The sequence below is a fragment of the Ictidomys tridecemlineatus genome, chromosome 9 (genome assembly GCF_052094955.1).
Source record: "Ictidomys tridecemlineatus isolate mIctTri1 chromosome 9, mIctTri1.hap1, whole genome shotgun sequence".
NCBI classification, from domain to species: domain Eukaryota; kingdom Metazoa; phylum Chordata; class Mammalia; order Rodentia; family Sciuridae; genus Ictidomys; species Ictidomys tridecemlineatus.
Genome location: NC_135485.1, coordinates 117054995 through 117080214, shown reverse-complemented (window position 1 = coordinate 117080214; position 25220 = coordinate 117054995). Strand labels below are relative to the sequence as shown.

General features: G+C 34.5%; 1 protein-coding gene across 1 annotated transcript; it reads left to right on the top strand.

The window, feature by feature from the left end:
- Nucleotides 1-37: 37 nt before the first annotated feature.
- On the top strand, nt 38-24907 carry Etfdh (electron transfer flavoprotein dehydrogenase). The gene is made up of 13 exons (XM_005330940.3): nt 38-248; nt 4366-4506; nt 4906-5135; nt 6779-6860; nt 7306-7424; nt 9630-9707; nt 13586-13732; nt 15389-15529; nt 16690-16833; nt 20120-20288; nt 22644-22826; nt 23266-23487; nt 24540-24907. Exons 1-13 carry the CDS (start codon nt 215-217, stop codon nt 24701-24703), a joined length of 1854 nt encoding a protein of 617 aa, XP_005330997.1. The 5' UTR covers nt 38-214; the 3' UTR covers nt 24704-24907.
- Nucleotides 24908-25220: the final 313 nt, after the last annotated feature.

Sequence of the window (25220 nt, the reverse complement as noted above, 5' to 3'; positions counted from 1 at the left end):
GCGTCATGCGTGGCGCCCGCGCAGAGAGGGAGGGAGGCGGGGACGCCGCGAAGCAAGGGCGGTCGGTGGATCCGAAAGGCAAACTTCAGCCGGAGAGTAGGTGTAACCTGGCAGATGATGGCGCCCCCCGTGGCATAGAGGTCCAGCGCCCTCCGCGAGCCTCAGACAAGTTCTTCCGTGGTGTCCGACAGAGAAAGTCCTGATTATTTTGAACATGTTGGTGCGGCTAGCCAAGCTGTCCTGCCCGGGTGAGAGGGAACTCCTGGTGGGGACCAGTAGAGGAAGGTGAAGGAGTTTGGGCGAAACAGACTAGCCCACGCCTCGGGGCTGTAGACACCCCTCCCGTCCCACCTCTCGTCTATTTTCTCAGGCTAGACTGGGGCAGAGGTGGACGCTGTCTGCCTCTGGAAATGGGACCCTGGCTTCCTCCCCTTGGGGTTGCCACAATTGGAAGAATTCATAACTAGGTTAAAGGTCATGGGCAGAGGAAAGTTGTCAACACGGCCCCCTCAGTGGACTTCTGAATCGAGTGTTCCCAAATCTTGGTCCTAATGCACATCCCAAAGCTCAGGTGCTGTATGTTGCCTTGTTAAGAGTGGGAAAAAATAATATTTGTACAGTTTTTCTTCTTGGTCCTGACCTGACTCGTCTTGCAGTCATCCTAGTCCAGTCTTAAGAATTTGAAGTCTGATCTGTCACATCGTGATTAACATTCATATGCTGCCCAAGTCACAAATTATATCTGGAGTTAGGAATTTTTCTGCATTATCTAAAATTAACTAGAGGCTTATCGTTATGGGTGCACCTTGACGCTGTTACACGTTTTTATAAAGTTTTACTTTAAAACAGTGTGTGTTTTTTTAATTCAAACAAAGTTTAGAAGACCTTAAATTCCAAGTTAAAACTTGCTATATATTTTAAACGAAGTTTTGGTTATAGAATAATCCTTGAACAAGAATAAATGTTTAAAATTCAAGATGTTCGTATTAAATTTCATGAAAGTAGAATTTTGTTAAATTTGGTCCCCTTATAAAGTTTCTGTTACCCATGAATCTATTGGGCACCTAATGCATGGATATTCTTTATTTTGTTGACCATTGGTAATGTCAGATGCTATCTACTCTATAGCCTAATTCAGGTGCATTCAGTCTTGGCCCAGTAACTCTTTTTTCTTTAAATACTTGCTCATTGCCATTTTCCTAACCTGGTGTTAGCACTAGTGTGAGCAAAGAGTTGGAACTCCAGTGTTCTGCAGTGTCCAAATCAGTGTAAGTGATATGATGGTGTTATGGGTTCAGTGGACTTTGTGACTTTTTTACCAAGATTCACAGTGCCTAACTGTTGAAATCTCTCAAGTAAGAGATCTCTTTTGTTTTCAGAAAAGGCTGTGACTTTTTTTTTTTTTTTTAAGATCCCCTGGAAGAATTCAGGACTGGGGATGTAGCTTGGTAGTAGAACACCCTTGATTTTAATCCCCAGTACACGAAGGTGGGGAGGATACATTCACCTTGCAATTGGGTACTAAATAAAAATAATTAGCATTTGCCAGGCTGATCTTTATTCAAACATGTCATCTTCAGTTAATTGGAAAGAAAACAGTTTTACCACAGCCTCAAATTCAGTGACTTCAGAGATAATTTCAAGTTGATTAATAGTCTCATAACTTGACAGACTGTTAAAATTGAGATTGCGTTTGAATTTATTTGTATCTTCTGTAAATGGGGATTGTAGCTGCCTCATATATCTCATAAAGTGATGAAAGGATAAAATTCTTAGCCATCAGTATGTCCACAAAAGAGTAAATTATACAGTCCAAATCCACTGAAATTATTTTGTTGATCTTTGCTATTTACTGTTTACAACACATTTTTAGAAGTTTATTCATTTGTAGATAGATGCTTCATAGTAGTGACACTTTAAAAGTTAGGAAAGGCCTTATTGTTATTATACCAGAAATTAAACAGAGATTTGAAGGCTTCTCTATAACAGTTGTTAACTAGGAAGGCACCTATTCAATTAACGAATAGGTATTTAAAACTTGCTTTGTGTAAGACATATTCTAGATCCTTCATAGATTGACTATAAACCTTATAGTAAATGGATAAGGAGAAGTAACTTGCTAAAAACATCATTGCTATTAATAAATTCAAACACTGAGGAGATAGACTTCACTTTTGTGTTTTTGTGGCTGGCTTCTTCCATTTTGCAGTGTTATTCACAAGGCTTATCCATGTTGTAGCATCTATCAGTACTATCAATTTTTCGTTTTTATTGCTGAGTATTATTTAATTGTATGAGTACATCACTATCCATTTACTAGTTTACATTTGGGTTTTTTCCACTTTGTGGCTATAAACATTTATGTACAAGTTTTTGTGTGGACATGTTTTCATTTATCTTTGAAAACCCTGTTTAACCTGTTTCCCAAAAAGTTGTACCATTTTATATTCCCACTAGCAGTATATGAGGTTTTCAATATTTCCACATCCTTGCCAGTACTATCTTCTTGAATATAACCATCCTAGTGGATGTAAAGTGGTATTTCGTGGTTTTGATTTGCATTTCCCTATGTTCAATGATGTTGAGCATCTTTTAATGTGTTTCTTTGGGAAAACATCTATTCAAATCCTTTGCCCACTTTTTAATTGGTTTATGTGTCTTTTTGTTATTAGATATAAGATTTCTTTGTATAGATTGAAGATATTCTATATACAAGTCTCTTATCACATATATGATTTACAATTATGCTCCCCCTTGTATGGATTATCTTTTCGTTTTTTTTTTTTTAAATATTTTTACATGTAGATGGCATAATAACTTTATTTATTTATTTTTTTAATGTGGTGCTGAAGATCAAACCTAGTGCCTCACACATGCTAGGCAAGTGCTCTACCACAGCCACAACCCCAGGCCACTTTTCACTTTCTTAATGGTATCCTTATAGAAGCACAAAAGTTTTTCATTTTGATGAAATGTAGTTTAATTATTTTTTTTCTTTTGTTTGTGCTTTTGGTTGTCATATCAATGATTTACACTAATATTTTATAGTTTTAACTCTTATATTTGAACTTCTTTTTGAGTTAATTTTTATACTACCATAATCTTTTAACTTTTTATTTCAAAATAATTTTTAACTTAGATGAGTTGCTAAGATAATACAGAGTTCCCATATACCCTTTGCTAAGCTTAATGTCTTACATAACCATAGAATAATTATCAAAACTGAGAAATTAACATTAATTAAATACTACTAATTAACTACAAACTTTATTCAAAGTTCCTTTTTCTGTTCCAGTATTCAGTCCAGAGCACCACCTTGCTTTTACTTGGTCTACTTAATTGTGACAGTTCCTATATTAATTCTTATCTTTCATGACCTTGAGACTTTTATGTATATTTGTCAGGTATTTTGTAGAATGTCTCTCAATCTGAGTTTGTCTTGTGATTTATCTTGATTACAAAGAGATAAGATTTTGAGCATGTATTTTATAGAAATGAAGAATCCTTTTCATTGCAACATATTGATGTATGATACCAATAGGTCTTGCTGGTGATATTTAAACTTGATCACTTGGTTAAAGTCATATTTCTCTACTGTAAAGGTGATATTTTTCTCTTTTAGTATTCTTTCTTGCTAGAAACTATTCTGTAAGTCCAATTCACATTCAAAGGGAGGAAAATTAAAGATTTTATGGGCATATCTCAATTTTTTATACTGTGATATTTCTGTCAAAATCTTTGTTGAAAGGGAATTTATTTGGCATAAAGAATAGGATATACATTTTTCCAAATGGCTGTCATCTATTTTTGTACCTCTAATAAGTGACTATCTCCTCATGATTTGGAATAGCATCTTTATCGTATACCACATCCTTTTGTGTATTCTACTTCTGAACTCTTTTTATTTGTTCATTATTCTGTCCCTTCTCTTGTTTATTAGATAGTTTTTAAATATCTAAAATTCACAAACTTTGTGACCAAATGCTAACTGAATTGCCTATCTAAGAAAGAATAGAATCTGCTCACATTTGAATCATTTTTTAAGAAGCCATTCAAGCGGGGATCAGTGTCACATGCCTGGAATCCCAACAGTGGCTCTGGAGGCTGAGACAGGGGAATTGCAAGTTCAAGGCCAGCCTCAGCAATTTAGCAATCCCCTGAACAACTTAGGGAGAATCTGTCTCAAAATAAAACATTGAAAAAAAAAGTTTGGGGATGTGGTTTAGTTACCCCTGGGTTCAATCCCTAGTACCAAAACAAACAATAATGATAAAAAAAAAAAGTCATTCAGTTTATGTTTTTTCAGTTTACTCCTAACAAGAACTAATTTTAAAAAATAAAATAATGTTCATAATTTTCATACAGCCTATCATTGCTTTCATGCCTTAAAAATTAAGAAAAATTATCTACCTCTCTGTGCTACAAGATGGTCTTCAACTTCTGTTGTACCTCAAATCACTACCCACTATACAATTTATCCCCGGGATAAAGACAAGCGATGGGAAGGTAAGTAATAATTTGTGTAAAATTGTTGAAACTTTTCTAGATACTTTATATCATTTTGTGGAGAGGAATATTTTATTTTTCATGATAATTTAAAATAATCTAATAATATTTTATGGCTTTACCAAGTATGTTATATATTACTACATAGATAAGTAAATATTTAATAAATTTATGATAATCTCAAAGTCAAAAGTTGCTTTATGGAAGCTAACATAAGATATGCGCTGGGATAGAACCTAAGAGAGCATCAAACTTATACAATAATATATGTAGTATCTTTATGCAAAACAGAGGGAATTTCTATAAGTAACACTAAAGCATAGCAGGTAGTTTGTATACCAGCATGTAATTTCTTGTGATTATTAGGTCATATTAATCTTAATATTTATTTTTTAACAGGAGTGAACATGGAAAGATTTGCAGAAGAAGCGGATGTGGTAATAGTTGGTGCCGGCCCTGCAGGGCTCTCTGCAGCTATTCGTTTAAAGCAGTTGGCTGCTGAACATGAAAAGGACATCCGTGTGTGTCTAGTGGAGAAAGCTGCTCAGATAGGCGCTCATACCCTCTCAGGGGCTTGCCTTGATCCGTGTGCTTTTCAGGAACTCTTCCCAGACTGGAAGGAAAGGGGGGTATGAAAAATTGCTTCTTTTATAGAGTCTATACTGTATCTCTTTTTCCAAATTACTGGAATAGAAGAACCCTTATCATGTAATTCTTTTAGGGGGTAATTGTATACATATGTATAGATGTTTAAATTTGAAAATTGCAAACATGTTGGCTCTTATCAGAATTATAATATATTGGCTCACTGGGTGATGTGGTGCACACCTATAATCCCAGCAGCTTGGGAGGCTGAGGCAGGAGGATCACGAGTTCAAAGCCAGCCTCAGCAAAAGTGAGGTGCTAAGCAACTCAGTGAGACTCTTGTCTCTAAATAAAATACAAAATAGGGCTGGGGATGTGGCTCAGTGGTTGGGTGCCCCTGAGTTCAATCCCCAGTACCAAAAAAAAAAAAAAAAGATTTTTTACTCTTATTTTTATATAATGCCTTCTACATATTATATTTATGTACTGGACTTATGGGAAGGCATGATTTGGGAAAGATCCATGAGTATTTGTGCTTTTTTTGTTTTTATTTTTTAACTTGTTTCTATAGATATTTGTATTATTGTTCTTAAAGCATTATGTAAAATTTTCTAGAACAATGTTATATCTAAAGCCAAAGAGGATAATGTAATTTTCTAAAGAAATTAGTTGCTGTGTCCTCTCATGACTCACCAAAAAAAGCTACAGGTGTGATATGCAGAGGACCAAGAGCTAGTTTTACTTTCAAATAAAATTTCTATGAACTTTATTAAAATCTTACAGTCTCAGTTTTTTAATGCCTATCCTGTTCTAGGGTTAGAATATTCAGTGTCTTTTAATACTCTGGCTGAAGGACAAAAAAGTTTATAAATATTGGGCTGGGGATGTAAGTTAGTGGTAGAAAACTTAACTAGCATGTATGAGGCCCTGGGTTTGATCCCCAGCAACACAAAAACAAAACAAAAATCAAAAAAGCGTGTAAATATCATCTGTATTCTTTTTATATGGAGTAAATTTCAGTTTGCTCTCCTTTACAAAAGATTGTACTTTTGAAAATAAAAGTAATTTTGCTAAATTAAATATTTGGTCAGTATTATAGTAGAAATATCATTGAATGATTATCAGCATGATATCAGTTCTGATGGAAAACATTTTTTGTGTCAGACCCCTTTATTGCTTTGGTACATACACATACACACGTGTATGTACATAACACAAACACATACATATATGGAGATGAAATTCATTGTATGTATGTTAATTGCTTTTATCCAAAGGAAAAATAAAACTTTTCTAATTTTTTTTTTCAAAAAGCAAGAAATTTCAACTTGGAGTCAAGCATCTAGGCCAGACTCCTATAGGGACAGGGAAACATAATGTTCACAATGCAAAGATGTTTCCCAGACCCCCAAGAAAGGGGTTTCTGGGATGCAAAACTGGAAAGAGACTTATTTTGTTTTTAAAAAGATGCCCATCCACTCAAAAAGACAGAAAAAGGATTTGCAGTTAAAAGATTTTCAAAGGAAAGCCTGAAAGGAAGATGAGGGAGGGGATTCCCTTTCCATATTGTGTCAACTAAATTCAAAAGGTAGTTGGTTTTTTGTGGGGGTTTTGTTGTTTTGTTTTTGTTGGGGTTTTTTTGCCCTTACAAATTAAAACTAAAAAGTTTTCTTTCTTTTGTTTCTAGGCTCCACTTAACACTCCTGTAACAGAAGACAGATTTGGGATTTTAACAGAGAAATACAGAATTCCTGTGCCAATTCTTCCAGGTAGAAAATAGTTCTAGAACAGTGAAATTCCACACCTGAAAGGAAGTACATTTCATTTAGAGAAATTCCTTCCTTTGCAGATGAGAAAACCGATATTCAGAGATTTGAAATATTTAGCCAAAGATATACAACTAACTGGTGGGAAAGCAGGAGTAAAACCCAGTTCTTTTGACTTCCAGTCTGGAAAAATCATGATAGCATTAGAAGCCAACCAGGAATTTTTAATTTAATGTTTTTAATTTAGTAAATTAGAACTAAATTAAATCAAAATTATAAAAAGTATTGAAATTATGACCATCAAGATAATGTATACATATATGCATATATGCAGAAGTACAAGTTGATTAGAATTAAAAAGTATATTTAAGTATTAAATTAAAAAGTATATTTTTAAGATGTTTATTAACAAAAAAGTCAGATTTACAAATTAAGCATGTATTTGTAGGTCTTCCAATGAACAATCATGGCAATTACATTGTACGCTTGGGACATTTAGTGAGTTGGATGGGAGAACAAGCAGAGGCCCTTGGTGTTGAAGTGTATCCAGGGTATGCTGCTGCCGAGGTTTGTATAGTCTTGTTTTTAATGTTTGTAGGAAACAATTTATTTTTCTTCTGTAAATAAACCAATAATTTTACAGAGGTGAAGATATATTTTAGAAATGGCATATGAATTAACAATTATAAGATTGAGGAACCTTAAAAAGATCAAATCTGAAAGTACTTGAATTCCTTGTATTGTACCCTCATCAAGTGATTTCCAATTTCTGATTAAACACCATAAGGAATGAAAAATACTCTTCTGGCTATGTAGACTAACAGTAACCGCTCCCTTATATTGAACAGAAAATACTATTTTATGCTATACAGAACAAATACATATACCCTTTCAAGGACAACTTTCCAATTATATTTATGCCTTGCTGTCTCCTGGCTCACCTTTACTATGGAGTTTTTTCTTTCTAAGACTAAATATTCTTTTCAGTCATCACATGATGTAATTTGAGTTCCTTGAGTATTCTCGTTGCTGTCTTCAGAACATGTTCCTTTTTATCCCCTTAATAATTGACTTTATATCATTTTATCCCCCATTATACTTCACCCAGAATAAATTACTTCAAGTCTAATATAGAACAGGACTGTAATCTTCTTCATACTAGAAACTTCTGTTCCCTGAAAGTAATTTTCTTGGCAACTACATCAAACTGTTGATCCTCATTATATGTTATTGGGAAAATTATTAAAATCTTCTGCCAACCCAGAAGAATCCTCTCCACAAATTGTTTAAAATAAAAAATAGCTTTATTATTGAATGAACATTAAACCAAGACTGCAAAGAATGTCAAGAAATCTCTTCCTTCTAAAGCAGCAAACTAGATACAATCTGTTACAAAATATACAATAATTGTCATTATTGAAAGGAAGAATAAAAGTTGTGTTCTTTTGATAAGCAGCACATTACTTGGATTCAGGCAACCCAAATTCCCACAGAGACAGAAAGACCTGATGGCATCCTCCTTGATGTTCACATTTCAGAGTGACAACTCCAAAGCCCCAAGGAGACATCCTTGGAATGTAAAACTGTCATTGTGTTTATTTAGATTTTTTAAAAAGACTCCCATATATCTGGGACAGATTAAGCATTTGCAGTTAGAGCTTGGCTAGAAGAAATGCTGAAAGAAAAGTGAGGGATGGGGCAGTTTTCTTTGGTACTGAGAAAAATTCAGATTTTAAAAATTTGTTTTGACCATTACAGTATACAAGTCAAATAAAACACAGATCCCTGTTATACCTGTTGTTACAAATTTGTTTTCCCAGCTGATACATATGCATTTGGTTTTTTGGACCCCAGTGTGGGATTTACATTTCTCCTTATTAGACATTCTTGATTGGGATCAGTGTCAAAATCACAGGTAGGTGATTTGTAGAACCTATGATTTTCATTTTTTGATTATATGCACATACTGAGAATGTCTTGTCTTTCTCCTCTTTTCCTCGTTTCCACCCCCCATATCTTTTTCTCAGTTCTTTAATGATTGTTGCCAACAGAAGATTGATCTATTTTCCAGTTTTGTTTTGATACCCTAAACTAGACTTCAGTTCATTTTTTCCCATATCCATTCCTATTAACCCTTGTTTTGCCTTTCTACTCTCGTTTCTTTATAATCTGTCGTTTGTTTCCTCTCTAAAGAAAAATGCTCTTTGGAGAGAAAAGTACAAAATGTGTAATGGAACCAATATAAGGATTATAGAGTGATACTGTTTCTCATTTGCAGAATTACACTTTTGATCTGTCTTCCTCCCTCCTTCTTGATCTGAAAATAAACTATAATTACCACTGGGAAGTTTTTATCCTCCTTTTGTTTTTTGGGTCCCAATTCATTGAAGTTAGGCTTTCTTCAAAGTTTCTTTCTCTATCCATGTTATTAGCCTCTCATTTCATATTCTTTACATATGATTTTATGTCTGAAGAGAGTCTCTTTTTTAATATTATCAGTTTATTTTACTAACCTCTTTTTGCCTCCTCCTTTTCTTCCTCATCGGGCTTGTGGCATTGCTGTTATTTCCATCAGTATGACTCATGTTGTTTTGTACTCCAGAAGAGAGTACCTCAAAAGCATGTCTCTTTTTTGCATTAACATTTCAAAGCCTGTGTTTCTATAATCTAGAGAACATGTTCACATTCTAAGAAATCGAAGGCTGTTTACTCTTCCTTTTCAAGGTTAGTATGAATCCTGAAGTGATAACAAATTTGTTTTTGTCATTTTAGATCCTTTTCCATGAGGATGGTAGTGTAAAAGGAATTGCCACTAATGATGTGGGAATACAAAAGGATGGTGCACCAAAGGTAATAGTAACATGGCTGCCAAATTGACAAAAAAAGAGAGCACACTCAAACTCAGTAATTTAGGTCTTGTTCCAACCACACATAATTATGTGAGTTTTAGAATATAATTATTAGTATGGAATATTTGTTTAAAAATATAAAAGCAATTTGAGCTCCACATGATTTATGCAAGTAGATACAACAATTAAGAATAACTTTTTAGGGCTGGGGTTGTAGCTCGGTGGTAGAGTGCTTACCTTGCATGTATGAGGCACTGGGTTCAATTCTCAGCACCACATATAAATAAAATAAAAGTCCATCAACAATTAAAAAAAATATTTAAAAAACAAAGTGATTCCTTTTTAAAAAAGAATAATTTTTAAATAGATACAATAATTCATGCAAATATACAAAAAAAAATCCATTTCAAAATTTTTACTTCATTCAGTTGATAAGGCAATCAATAAGATATCACTACCGGTTCAATGAAAATTCAAAACACATACAAGTGTATATAGGTCATCAGTCACCTGCATTGCCACCTCCACAATTTTCATTCCTATGGATAAGAATCATTTATATTATTATCAGTAGGTGAACAATGATAGACTTTGACCTGATTTTAACCATCAAGTCCTTTGGTAGATATAAAACTGGTTGCCTTTCTCTCATTCAAAATGTACAGCTGAATGGTTTTCACATTTTCACAATTTGTGTTTTTGAATCTGAGGAAGAAAAACCATTAGTTTATAGAGTTCTTACCTATAAGGTTCATTGGAAAAGACAAGAAAAAAGTACATTGCTTTCCAATTAGAGCAAAACACAAATTCACATTCTAATTAACTACATATCTGTGCTTTATTATCTGATTTCGCACCTAGATCATAAGCTTCATGAGGACAGAGATGAAATGATCTAATGCCTGGCACCATGCCGGGTAAATAATTAGGTCTCAGTAAATGTTTGTTTATGGATAGTTTATACCCCTTTCTACCACTTTTAAAACTAGGACTTTGTCTAGTTTGCTCCAGTAGATCTTCATGCTTCTCATTACTTCTTGCTGAGAAAGCAAATGGCAAAGTTTGTAAGTTATACCTATTTCAGGAGTCCTCCTATATAGCAATTTAAATGGCTACATCAGAATCATCTGAGGTATTAGGGTTCAGGAAGTCCTTCAGTAGAGATAAAGAAACTGGGCTTTGGGGATTTGTTTAATATTGGGGACTGAACCCAGAGATGCATTACCACTGAGCTATATCCCTAGCCCATTTTTGCTGAGGCTGGCCTTGAATTTGAAATCCTCCTGTCTAAGCCTTCCAGGTCACTAGGATTATAGGCATGTACCATCATGCCCAGTAAAGAAACTGTTTCTTTTGTTGTTGTTGTTGTTTTGTTTTGTTTTTTTGTTTTGGTACTGGGATTGAACCCAGGGGTGCTTAACCACTGAGCCACATCACCAGCCCTTTTTATATTTTATTTAGAGACAGAGTCTTACAGAGTTGCTTAGAGCCTCACCAAATAGCTGAGGCAGACTTTGAATTCTTGATCCTCCTGCCTCAGCATCCTGAGCCACTGGGATTACAGGCATGCACCACCAGAACTGGCTAAGCAGTTGTTTCTTAAAACATGCACTCAGAAATTCCGAGTCATTGCCAAGTGAACAGACAACTGTTATCTTATAGTAACAAAAGAAAATTGGTTATTTTTCCTACATTATGACAATAATTTATCAATATCAAATAAGTCATTAATGTCACAACAAAATTCACACAAATTCTACCATTCTGATATTTCATTTTTTGTGTTCTCATATTTGTTCAAAATTTGTTTGTGTTCTGTGCTTTATATTTATAAAAGTATATTTTGTATATTGTATTCATATAGATATGAAAGCATAGAAACAGGGTTTGGTAGTATACATAGTGGCAGGCCAAAGCAGGAGGATCACTTGAGCCCCTGAGTTGGAGACTAGCTTGGGCAACATAAGACGACCCCATCTCTTAAAAAAACATATTAACCTAAAAGAACATAGAAGAACGTAATGGATTCTTAGTGTTTGGAACTCAAAATCTAAGTTTTTTAAGTGGAAAAAAAAATCAAGGATTCCTCTGCTTCCTCTGTTGTACCATTCTCTGTTTAACCCAGGTTTTCCTCCCTGACATTTTACTGAAACAACTCGTTAAGAGTCATATACCTTAGCTTGCCAATTCACTAGTCAGTCTGTCTTTTCTTACTTCACCTGAATAAACACTTCATAAGAAAAATAAGTTACCAAAAAACATGAAAAATGTTCAAGTAACCAAAAATAAGATAATGATGAAATAATTCTTACCACTGAGACTGAAAATATTTAGAACCTAGGGTATTGATCCTAGCAGTAATTAACATTGAAACAACCTAAATGTTCAACTATTGGAATTTGGTTGAAAACTTGAGAATCTGTTCAAATATTGAAGATAAGTGCTTTATTTGATGTATATTGCTTTAGGCAAATCAGTTTATAATGTGAAAATAATTGTAAATTATGCCATTTTAAACCTCTTAATTGTATGACTATATCTGTGCACACATATTCATGCAAATATATGAATAGAAAAACATTAAGATATATTTCTAAGAGATTTTTCCTGATTATTTTTTATTTTGTTCAAAAACTTTATTAATAGAGCATTTACTGTGTATCAGACATAAATGCAAAATACATAACAAGAGAAAAATGCTCATTGTAGTTCATTTTATAGTAGGAAAAAGCATTTCATTTCATACAAATTGTTCAGCAAAAAAGAAAAAAAATCAACTGAAGAATTTAACCTGATCCTATAAAAGGATATAAATAAGCTCTCTATAATTTTCTATTCATAGTAATTTTCTGGAATGATTCACAAGAAAGCTATTTAAGTGGGTTTTGCTGCTAGTATTAAAACTGGAAAATCACAAACAGTTGGAAAATGACCTTTCCACTTTATATGCATTTGTAGAGGATTTTTTTTTTAGCATGAGCATTCTTTATTGTAAAAACAAGACACAAGATATAAAATTTAAATTAGATTCCACTTAAAACAGTATTCTTTGGCAGTTATCAAGAATACAAGCAATGTGTTGGAGAGGATCTGGGGGCGCGGGGAAGGTGTACTCATACATTGCTGCTGGGATTACAAATTGGTGCAACCACTTTGAAAAGCAGTGTGGAGATTCCTCAGAAAACTTGGAATGGAACCACCATTTGACCCAGCTATCCCACTCCTCAGTCTATACCCAAATCAGCATACTGTAGTAACATAGCCACATCAGTGTTTATAGCAGCTGAATCATAATAGCTAAACTGTGGAAGCATCCTAGATGCCCCTCAACAGATAAATGGATAAATGTATATACACAATGGAATATTACTCAGCATTAAAAGTGAATAAAATTATGGCATTTGCAGGTAAATTTATGGAGTTGGAGAATATTAGGATAAGCTAAGTAAGCCAATCTCAAAAAACTAAAGGCTGGGTGTTTTCTCTGATTAGTAGATGCTGATCTGTGCTGGGGGCGGGGGTGGGGGGTACATGGGAAGAATGGAGGATTTTTGGATTGGGCAAAGGGGAGGGGAGGGAGGGGTTATGGGGGTAGGAAAGAGATAGACATCATTATCCTACCTACATGTATGATTGCATGAATGATGCATCTCTACATTGTGTACAACCAGAGAATTGAAATGTTGCACTCCATTTCTGTACCATGAATTGAAATGCATTCTGCTGTCATGTACAACTAAGTAGAAAAATAATAATAATATTAAACAGTATTCTTAGTTCTGTTCCTATTATATTTTTGCATTGTCTTTTCTATACCTGAGTTAAGACTGAATGAAATGTGTATGTTATATTGTCATTTAACATGATTTTCTTTTTTAGACAACATTTGAGCGGGGACTAGAACTACATGCCAAAGTCACAGTTTTTGCGGAAGGTTGCCATGGACACCTAGCCAAGCAACTATACAAGAAATTTGATTTGAGGGCCAATTGTGATCCCCAAACCTATGGGATTGGACTGAAGGAGGTATCCTGATTTGTTTTTACAATTCTAATTTTGATATGTAGAACTTAATTTTCAATTAAATTTATTTGTATTTTTCATTGACTTGAAACATTCATTAAACTAAAAATACTTGGGATAGTTTTCAAAGGGCTAGAAAATACTACTGATGAAATTATTATCTAAATTTTAACATTTTGAAATTGTTTTATCAAGTGATGCTCAAATGAGTCTTGGAAATATTTAAACCTTGATTTTTTTTCATAATAATACCATCTGCCCTAGTAGAATCAGACCTGTTATCCATATGCTGTTGTAGCATAGCCACATTATACAGAGAAGTGTTTATTCAAAATTGTAAGGTGAGCCAGGCACAGTAGTGCACAACTATAATCCAAGCTACTTGGGAGCCTGAGACAGGAGTTTCAAAAGTCTGAAGCCAACTTTTGGCAACTTCAGGACCCTATCTCAAAAAAAAAATAAAAAGATGGAGAGGGGAGGTGGTGGCTCAGTGGTAGAGCACTCGCCTAGCACATGCAAGGCCTTGGGTTCAATACTCAGGACCACATAAAACTAAATAAAATAAAGGTATTGTGTCCAACTACATATATATATATATATATATATATAGAGAGAGAGAGAGAGAGAGAGAGAGAGAGAGAGAGAGGGGGAGGAAAAAAATTATATATATATATAATTTTTTTTTTTTAGGCTAGGATGTTACTCAGTGGTAGAGCACCCCTGGGTTCAATCACCTGTACTAAAAAAAAAAAAAAAGTATCGTGAAGATAATTTAAAATTTATACAGTACACACCAGGCATAGTATATTGATCTGCAGTCTAAAATTTAATTAGGAAGCAGGCAGGATGGCACACACCTATAATCCCAGTGGCTCAGGAGGCTGAGGCAGGAGGATTATAGGTTCAAAGCCAGCTTCATTCAGCAGCTTAGTGAGGCCCTAAGCAACTGAGCCAGACCCTGTCTCTAAATAAAAAACATAAAAAGGGCTGGGGATATGACTCAGTGGTTGAGCGTCCCTAGATTAAATCTAAGTCCAAAAAAATACGGAGAATAGCTCATGTATTATAAACAGATCTCAAGTGTGCAGCCCCAATAATTTTAACACAGTAAACATATTCATATAACTTGTCACGTAGGTAGAAACAGAGAACATTACCAGCACCCCAGAAGTTTCCCTCATCCTTTCACTGGTGTTTTCTATAATCACACAAAAGTTTGGCCAGTTTGAAACTCTAATGTCTTAAAAAGCATTCATAATTTTATTAAATATTTATTTATTTTTTAGTTGTAGTTGGACACAATACCTTTATTTTTATGTGGTGCTGAGGATCGAACCCAGGGCCTCACGTGTGCCAGGCCAGTGCTCTACCACTGAACCACAGCCCCAGCCCAAAAGGGTTCATAATTTTTCCAACTCATTTCTTTACTTAGATTCAACATGCTACAAATCGGGCTGGGGTTGTGGCCCAGTGGTAGAGCGCTTGCCTAGCATGTGTGAGGCACTGGGTTCGAGTCTTAGCACCACATAAAAATAAATAAATAAATAAATATGCTACAAATTGATATAATTCTTTGATATATGAAGTAGTTTTTTGTTGCACATTATAGTTTTTGTTATAATTAATACTGTAGGAACATTTTGAATTTTTGTTTTTTAGTTATGGATTATTGATGAAAAGAAGTGGAAACCTGGGAGAGTGGATCACACAGTTGGATGGCCCTTAGACAGGCATACTTACGGAGGCTCTTTCCTCTATCATTTAAATGAAGGTGAACCCCTCGTAGCTCTTGGTTTTGTGGTAAGTTATATCCCCATTACAGAAAAAATCTGGTAGAGTTATAGGATCATCAGTTTTGTAAAGCAAGTGTTTTGAATCAGGAAATATAAAATGCTTTTCATTTAAATCTTGTTTTTCAATTTTACCAATATGTAAAGTGCTTATCACTATCATAAAAATCAGTGGACTTAGAAACACACATATAATAATAGCAGCTACTACATTCCAGGCACCATGCTAGACACTTTACTGATATTACTAACTTTCCTAAGAGTCCTATGAAGTATGCATATCCTTAGAGTTTATGAGAAAGCTGAAGTCCAAACAAGTTAAACGGTTTTTCCAAGCACACCAAATGATGGAAGCAGGATTCATGCGTGAAGTTATCTGCCTTCAAAGCCCATTTCCACTATGGCATGCTGCCACCAAATATGAAATCAAACTGGATTTGAACCTACAACTTTTTAAAAATATAAGTAGCTTCTTCTTTCTTGACCACCTACATCTTTGCAGTAAATTACATCATGAACATTTCAAGGAAAAGAGAAGTAAGAGTTTCTATACTTTGCATTTGGTGGCAATTTTATAGTTTAGTGTCATGGGTAGGATTGTACATAACACATTGTTAAATTTATGCATATAGGTGTTTTTACCTCTGGTCAAGTGTTCAGTGCATCACCTTTGGATATTGATTCATTTAATCTAACCAAAGAAAAACGGTGTAGTTAGTAATTCCAGCACTTTAGTAATGCCTTGTAAAATGTAACCTTTATCCCTTATTCTTTTTTTTCTAAATGTAGTTTACATCCTTTTTTTTCATTTTTGCCCTAGTAGTACTATAGTAGTGGATTATTAGTTGACTCCTAGAGTTGGTATTGATAAATGAATAATAAATAATTACAACTCCTTTTGTAAAAGCATAATCTGAGATACCTATAGATATTTTTCATACTGTACTTTTATTTCCAGAGCAGTGATTTGTTAATATGCTCCAAATTTTTTAAGTTTTGCTGATTATAAACACATGGTAACCTTTTGTCTATGCTTTCTTTTCCACACAGATTTTATGATCACTTGTTTAAATTTGCATTATTGTATGTTTCTACAGATACTTTGCATGTGAGAAATTTAACATATTTATTTGCTTATAAATAGTCAAATTTAAATGTACACATTTTAAGGTTGGTCTGGACTATCAAAATCCATACCTGAGTCCATTCAGAGAATTCCAAAGGTGGAAACACCATCCCAGCATTCAGCCAACATTGGAAGGTGGAAAAAGAATTGCCTATGGAGCCAGAGCTCTCAATGAAGGTGGCTTTCAGGTAACTCTTCCAATTGGTTTTTCCTTATTTATGTATTATCAATTCCAAATTGAAAATAAGTTATAACCAACTGAGAAAGAATAGAAAATTATCTCATAGAAAGAAAATTTTTATAAAACCATGTACATGGTAATTAAATTGTATATACTATGAATTTAATTTTAAGAATATATTGATCTCTAGAGATTCATGAGGGTCTTGTCAGTTTATTTTCAACCACAAAGTGATAACTCTGTGACACATGATATTTCCATTGTCCTTAACTGCCAGGAAACTCGAAGGTAAATTTAATTTTCAGCAACCTTAATCTTAACCTTAACTCCCCTATTTTATATGTCTGAAATAAATCATTTCAAATATAGTTAATGTATCAATAATATACTAAACAATGAAATAAGATCTAGATGGCTATGATTAAAACCATTATTATTATTGTGAAAATAGTATTAGACAAGTAAGATGCTCTAAAAACCAGCTCTAAAACTTACCAAATGATTTGACCAAGTTAATTTCTTTGGCCATAAGGGATCGTATGTAAAAATAAAGATGATCCCTTCTGTCTCTAAATGTTCTAAGAATCTAACACTATTTTGGAAACTGGCTTTTTAAAATTTATTATAAAATAAACAGATAATAGAAAAATGGGAGAAGAGGGTTGGCTTAACCTTAAAATGAACTCTAAATGCATTATTACTGTAACAATAATTGAAAAGTAAAATCATTATGTATATTATAAACATAATCACTAAAATCTTAACACTGTCTTAAGTTCTGCTATGGGATTACTCTCATTAGGTGTTTTTGTTTCTGGAGTAGTAATTCATTTGCTAGACATATTTATTGATTTGCATAACTCTTCAAGCCTACTGAATTCCTTTAAATAATGTTCATATTGTCTATTAATCTAATTCTGCTGTGTAATTTATAATATAAAGATCTCAGTATACAAATTTTCTTTTAAAAACAATGCCTTATGTACTTAAACATCTCAAATGATTTGCAGATTAGTAGAAAGAGATGACTACAAACAAGCACTTTTTACCTGAATATACTCACTTAATCAAAGATTCAAATACTTATTCCCACTAAGTTTTTGGGAAATCTTGAGACAGTAATTAGAAACATTGTTTTAATTATTTTGAGCTAAGAAATATTGTCCAACATTTTTCAGCATGTCTTTTCCTTTGTCTCTCACTTCCTAACATGATGTCCAGCTTTCAGTAAAACTGTCCCCCAGGATAGTGTCCTCCCAGTACTTAAAAATAAACACATCCTGCCTCTACTCTACTGTAACATTTTTGTTCATGGGATTTAAGCCCCCAGTTTCAAAGAACTTAAACTAACAATATATGTCCTTCACACATTTCTAGCTCTTAAATAAGCATCAAAAAGGTCACCACCTCATTTAAGAAAAAATTGGCATTATCCAAGTCCCTAACCATTATCTGTTTTCAGCTGGTAGCATTCCAAAAAGCTCTTTTTCTCCACTGCTTTGTGATCCTAATTCATTGCTGTTCTGTGGTTCTAATATTGAGTTTGGTCTGAGGAACAGTCATGAATTTATTACCACAAAAAATTTATTACCACTATGAAAGGACTTGAGCCCTGATACTTATCTTTTACCAGCATTCCTTCTATCTGTAAGTTTTGCTACTTCCGTATCCTTATTTGTCATTGATAGGAGGTATGACACAGAACCTTCACCATGTCTTAGTCTTTGGTTGGTTGGTTGGTTGGTTGTTACTGGGGATGCTTTACCACTGAGATACATCCCCAGGCCTTTTTATTATTTTTATTTTGATACAGCGTCTCACTAAGTTGTTGAGGTTGACTTCAAAATTTTTTGATTCTCCTGCCTCAGCTTCCCAAGTCACTAGAATTACAGGCATGTGCCACCATGCCAGGCCTTACCATGTCTCTTTTGCAGCTGGTGGCAGTGGTTTCCCTGTTAACCACCTCTTCAAGTCTGTCTCAGCATTATTAGCCAAACTTTTACCACCTCATCACTTTCTCAACAAAAGCCCATGGCTTAATTTAGGAAGCCCTTGGAGAACAAAAATACAGAAAGGAAGAACAATTCTGCATTGGTTCTCTTTCCTTTTTAAACTATGGAGTACATTTTCCCATGTACCCATCACTATTTCAACTGCTACACTTGTGAGCAGCATATACTCTTCTGTTAACTAAAAACAGTCTCCTATTGACTAAAATATTGCCACCCTTTATTACATTATTCTTTTTTTAATCCAAAATGTATACTGGGCAGGCATAGTAGTACATGCCTGTATTCCCAGAGGATCAAGAGGCTGAAGCAGGAGGATCTCAAATTCAAAGCCACCTTAAGCAACTTAGCAAGGCCCTAGCCAATTTAAGTGAGACCCTGTCATAAAATAAAAAAGGGTTGAGGATGTAACTCAGTGGTAAATTGCCCCTGGTTTAGTCCCCAGTAAACCTCTCACCCCCACAGGGTAAAAAAAAAAGTATACTGGAGTTCAAATACGTGTCTTAAAATTTTGGAGGGGGGCTGGGGATGTGGCTCAAGCGGTAGCGTGCTCGCCTGGCATGCGTACGGCCCAGGTTCGATCCTCAGCACCACATACAAAGATGTTGTGTCCGCCGAAAACTAAAAAAAATAAATATTAAAAAAAAAAATTTTGGAGGGCTGGGTTGTAGCTCAGTGGAAGAATGCTTACCTATCATGGGAGGTAATGGGTTCAATTCTCAGCATCACATACAAATAAATAATATAAAGGCCCATCAACAACTAAAAATATTTTTTTTTAAATTTTTTTGGAAATTCAGCTCATTAAGTTAATCAAAATATATTGTTTAGCCTAGCTGTAGTGGTAACATAATTATATCACAGATTTCCATCCCTAGATATCAAACTGAAATAAAAAGGATAGATAAAAATTTCTTCTAAATCATGTATTTTCCCAGAATACAAGTAAAAGCAAATCACAACTTAAGAATGTAGTCATCCAGGTTTAGAGAACATTTTTAACTGTGACATAGATATGTATAAATAAAATCATTTTAAAACATGCTTCTATGTTAAATCTGTCCTGAAAGGAAAGGAAAAACTTTTTAACAGAAAAACAGCAATAGTCCTAGTCCTCACTCTTAGGAAAGGCAAATGAAAACTGCCCTTGCTCTATTTCTTTACCTTCTTGCATTCATTTTCATTTATTTATTTTCAACCTTTCCCTATAGCTGTAGAAGACTTTGGCGTGTTCAGTTTTGCCTAATTTGCGCTAACAGTATATTCTGAACCTTTTTTCCTCAGTCTATACCAAAACTTACCTTTCCTGGCGGTTTACTAATTGGTTGTAGCCCTGGCTTCTTGAATGTTCCCAAGATCAAAGGTACCCATACTGCAATGAAAAGTGGAAGTTTGGCAGCAGAATCAATTTTTAATCAACTAACTAGTGAAAATCTCCAATCAAAGACAATAGGTAAGAAATTCCTACTACAGGAAATAGTTTTGTCAGGTTGTGTGTGTTACAGTTAACCTTAAAGATGTATACTGTATCTGTTCCTTTGTGAACAGTATTAAGGTATATGCTGTACAAAAAAAATATATATACACACACACACACACACACACACACACACACACACACACATACATACATATTCTTATTACTTACTGTCAAGAGAACTTTAAAACAATGCTGTTTTCTTCATATCAAAAGTATAATAATTATCAGGCATGGTGGTATATGCCTATAATCCCAGCAACTTTAGAGGCTGATCCTCCACAATTTAGCAGCCTTGTCTCAAAATAAAAATAAAAAGTGAGGATGCACTCAATGATAGAGTGCCCCTGGGCTTAGTCTCCTGTGTAGCCAAAAAAAAAAAAAAAAAATAGTACCAGTGGTGTCCCCAAAATCTATTCCAGATTTGACAATACTGCATTTATACTGCATACCTGTAAGGCACACAGTAAGAACGCACAAATACCAGCGTGCATTCCTTAGCAAACACTGCAAGCACAGGCATATAAATGACCCTTCTAATGTAGTAGAGAAGAACAGCCAGCACTCACACCTCAGTAAACTCTTTATCTAAATAGACCCTCAAGGGATTGTATTTCTCAAAACCAAAGTTACCCTGCCCCTCTCAAAACCAGTTACCCTGCCCCTCTAACTTCACCTTTTATCACTCTCCATTCCAGCCACATGGGCCTCTTTGTAATTCCTGAAACATGCCATGCTTGCTCTTATCTTAAGGTTTTTGCTCATAACTTGCTCCCTCATTCATCCTTTACCTTTGTTCAAACTTCACTCTAGTGACCCTCTCTTGCCCATAACAGTTAATCTGCAGTATGTAGCACTCCCATCCCCACCCCTAACACTTTTCTTCAGCATTTCCCACTTTTTAGCATACTATATCATTTACTTATTTATACTTTTTACACTTTCCACTTGGATGAAAACTCCAAGAGAGCAAGGACTTTGTTCATTTTGAATCCTGAAGACCTGGCACACAGTACAGTAACTGAATAGATAACTTGATAATAGCTTTATTCCTTAAAATCACAGATAACAAATGTTCCACGAGTTAGAATTACACAACTTGGGGGGTGGGAGGTTACAGTTCAGTGGTAATTACCTAGCATGTACACTGTAGAAAATTAAAAACTATGCAGCTTGGTTATGCCTTCAAATGTCTTTGTAGGAATGGAGGCCTTGCATGTGGAAGTAGAGGGGATGAGGTACAACACAGAAAAGTTAAGTCAGAAATGGAATGGTTGAGTAGAAATTTTTCCTAATGTTTTTGTCAAATATTGTTCCTTATTGGACCACCAGCCATACTTCAACTGTATCATATACCCATAATACCAACGCATAGTACTGAGCCAGTGTATCACAAAAGGCAAGGAATAAAGCCTGTGAGAAAAAGGAGTGAAGCAAGGACAGGAAACAATAACTGAAAAAAGCATAGTCACTGTGGAGTTCATGAAAGACAATGAGAAGAACCAATTGTCTTCTTAAATCCTAAAGGTAGTGTACCATATTTTAGGTATTACAATTTCCTAGAGCTACCATAGCAAAGTATCCTAAACTAGGTAGGTAACTTAAAACAACAATTTATTCTTTCCAAGTTCTGTAAGCTAGAAGCACAAAATCAAAGATTAACAGGAATATTGCCTCTCTGAAGTCTCTGTAGAGGAATCTTATCTTGCCTCCCCAATTTCTGGTAGCCTTAAACATTCCTTGGCTTCTGGCAATTTAGTCTCTGTCTCCATCTTTTTAAAAGAACACTGGTCATATTAAATTAGGGACCCATTCTACTCCAGGAAGCCTTAATTACATCTGGAACCACCCTATTATAAAGTAAAAGTCTTATTAAATTTTGGAGTTTAGGACTTCAAAATACGTTTTCACATGGAAATATTTCAATCCAGACACAGTTGGTATTTTCTGTGATGGTATACAAATTTTCACTTACTGGTAGCATGAACTTTTTAAGCTTTCTTCTCAGTTTTGCTGAATTTTCAAACTAATTTTCTTTACTACCAGTGTTAAGTATTCAGGGTTGGGACTGTAGCTCAATTGTAGAGTACTTGCCTGTCATAAGCAAAGACCTGGATTTGATCCCCAGCACCCACAAACAATCATAGAAAGCAAATGTTTACTATCAACAAACATGTATATCAAATTATTATGTTTTTGGAAGATTCCAACATTTAAAAATTACTTACGACTTACTAATCAGATATTTCATTATCAAAATACCTTAACAATAGAGTATTTTATGCAGCTTAAGGCTGTTTTACAGTTAACATTTCATGTTTTTCATGAAAGGGCTCCATGTAACCGAGTATGAGGACAATTTGAAGAAATCTTGGGTGTGGAAAGAGCTGTATTCTGTTAGAAACATAAGACCTTCCTGCCATGGAGCATTGGGTTTATATGGAGGGATGATTTACACTGGAATATTTTACTGGATATTGAGAGGAATGGAACCATGGACCCTAAAACATAAAGGTAATTCAAACATTTTAAAATGTCAATGTTATAATCTTTAAAAGCTTATAAATGGGACCTATTAATTAATGGAGAAAAAGACCTTACCTTTTCATGTTTTATAAGCTTGCTTGCTTAGAGAAATTATAATTGCTGTCTTTCAAAGATCTGTAACTAGAGGATTAAAGCCGTATTTCTTTGGCGTTATTTTCAGGTTTTTATAATGTTAAGAAAGTACTTGAAAATGGGAAGGGGTGCAGTTCAGTGTTAAGAACACTTGCCTATCTTTTAGAAGGCACTGATGAGGAGGTAGAAATGTAGGGAGGGTTGGAGATAAAGCTCAGTGGTAGAGGGTGTGCTTAGCATACACAGGAGCCTGGGTTCAATCCCCAGCATCAAAAAACATACATATACTTGAAAACTGTTGTTATGTTAAATATTTTTCTGAAAATTGTTGAAGGTTCTGACTCTGATCAGCTTAAGCCAGCCAAAGATTGCACACCTATTGAATATCCAAAACCTGATGGACAGATCAGTTTTGATCTCTTGTCATCTGTGGCTTTAAGTGGTACTAATCATGAACATGACCAGCCAGCACATTTAACTTTAAAGGATGACAGCATACCTGTAAACAGAAATCTATCAATATATGATGGGCCTGAGCAGCGATTCTGCCCTGCAGGTAATAATTTCCTTCCATTCCTAAATATTAATAGGTATCTGCTTCAAATATTTTAGAAATTATTCCATTTAGGAATTATTTATTTCCATTGCTTGGAAATTGTTATGACCACTACACTCAGCTCTTTTTAGGAAATTCATACCTAAATGAGTTTGCAATTAGCATTAATAGTTAACAATGATAAAATAATAGGGAATTTTGGTTAAACCTAATTCAGATGACATTTCTCCAGAAATGTCAGACCAAGATAAGGATTATGGAACACAAAATACCACCTCTGTTCTTGTAACAAAGAACAGTTATTAAAAAGTTACTTTTGTCATGGCAGCTCCTGTGTGCACACACATGCTAAACTAGGTTATGGCCATACTGAGTTTAGGAGTGGTCCTAAACTTTAAATTCACCATGAATATGATATCTTCTTACTGCTTTCAGCTAAGATTAATCCAAACCAGGTCTCAAATGCTATGGTAGAACCAACAGTATACAGATATGTGAGAATAAATACATTCTCAAGTGAAATTAGAATGTAAGCAAGCCCTTCAAATGCAAGGACCTTTTTAGCATCACTGTGGGGTGGATTTCTTTTATTAGCTATAGCATGGGTGTGTGTTTGTTTGTGTATCTCAAAGATGGCTAAGTACCAAAGACCCTTGTTAGACTCACCTAGTCAGTACTACTTTACTTTATCTTATATACATTTATAAACTAACAGCAGCCCGCAGCACACACCACGATTGTCATTATATAATGACATTCTCTAGCATTCAGAAAACAACTTCTAAGGTTTCTGTAGGTGAGGATTTTTAATTCTACTGTTGATCAGGGTATGGTGACATACCCCTGTTATACTAGCTACTCAGGAGGCTGAGGAAAGATGATCACAAGTTCAAAACCAGTCTAGACAACTTAGCAAGACCATGTCAAAATTTAAAACAAAAAAATTAAAGTGCTAAGGATATACCGCTTAGAGAGTGCTCGTCAAGCATATGCAAGGCCCAAGGTTTGATCCCTAGTACCACTCCATTAACATTATTCATTTTTACTTTCAGGAGTTTATGAATTTGTACCTTTGGAACAAGGTGATGGATTTCGGTTACAGATAAATGCTCAGAACTGTGTGCACTGTAAAACATGTGATATTAAAGATCCAAGTCAGAATATTAACTGGGTGGTGCCCGAAGGTGGAGGAGGACCAGCTTATAATGGAATGTAAACTGCAATTTATTTCATTTCAGGCACATTTACATTTAAAATGTAAATGTATAGCAAACTAACATTAAAATATTCAGAAGTTAACAATTTTCCTTCACAGAATAACTACTGGTGAAATAAATGTTTTATACTATATCTATGTAAAATTATCCCATAAAAATTATGAAACATTTCCTCTTACAATAAAACTAAAAATTATGTAGCATTTACTTACCTCTTTGATGTTCAAGATTTCAGCACCAACAGCAAAATGCCTTATTGGGCTTTACTATACAGTTGATTTACCAAATTTAAATCTTCAAATGTAAAACTGAATACACATTCTAGACCAGGGATTAGCATCTAACTCAGCACTTACTATGAATCAAGTTTTACTGAACCAGCCATGCCCATCGGTTATACACTGTCTTGAGTTATAACTACAGAACTGAGTAATTGTGACAGACTAGATGGTGACTGTAAAAATTTTACTATCTGGCCCTTCACAGAAAAACTGCCAAATCCTAAGTGTCATCTCT

Bases quoted from the DNA above. Each gene is read 5' to 3' on its own strand.
- Etfdh (XM_005330940.3), top strand. From the start codon at position 215: ATGTTGGTGCGGCTAGCCAAGCTGTCCTGCCCGG. The intron at 5,136-6,778 runs GTATGAAAAATT...TTTTGTTTCTAG, and splicing joins CAGACTGGAAGGAAAGGGGG to GCTCCACTTAACACTCCTGT. The intron at 13,733-15,388 runs GTATCCTGATTT...TTTGTTTTTTAG, and splicing joins ATGGGATTGGACTGAAGGAG to TTATGGATTATTGATGAAAA.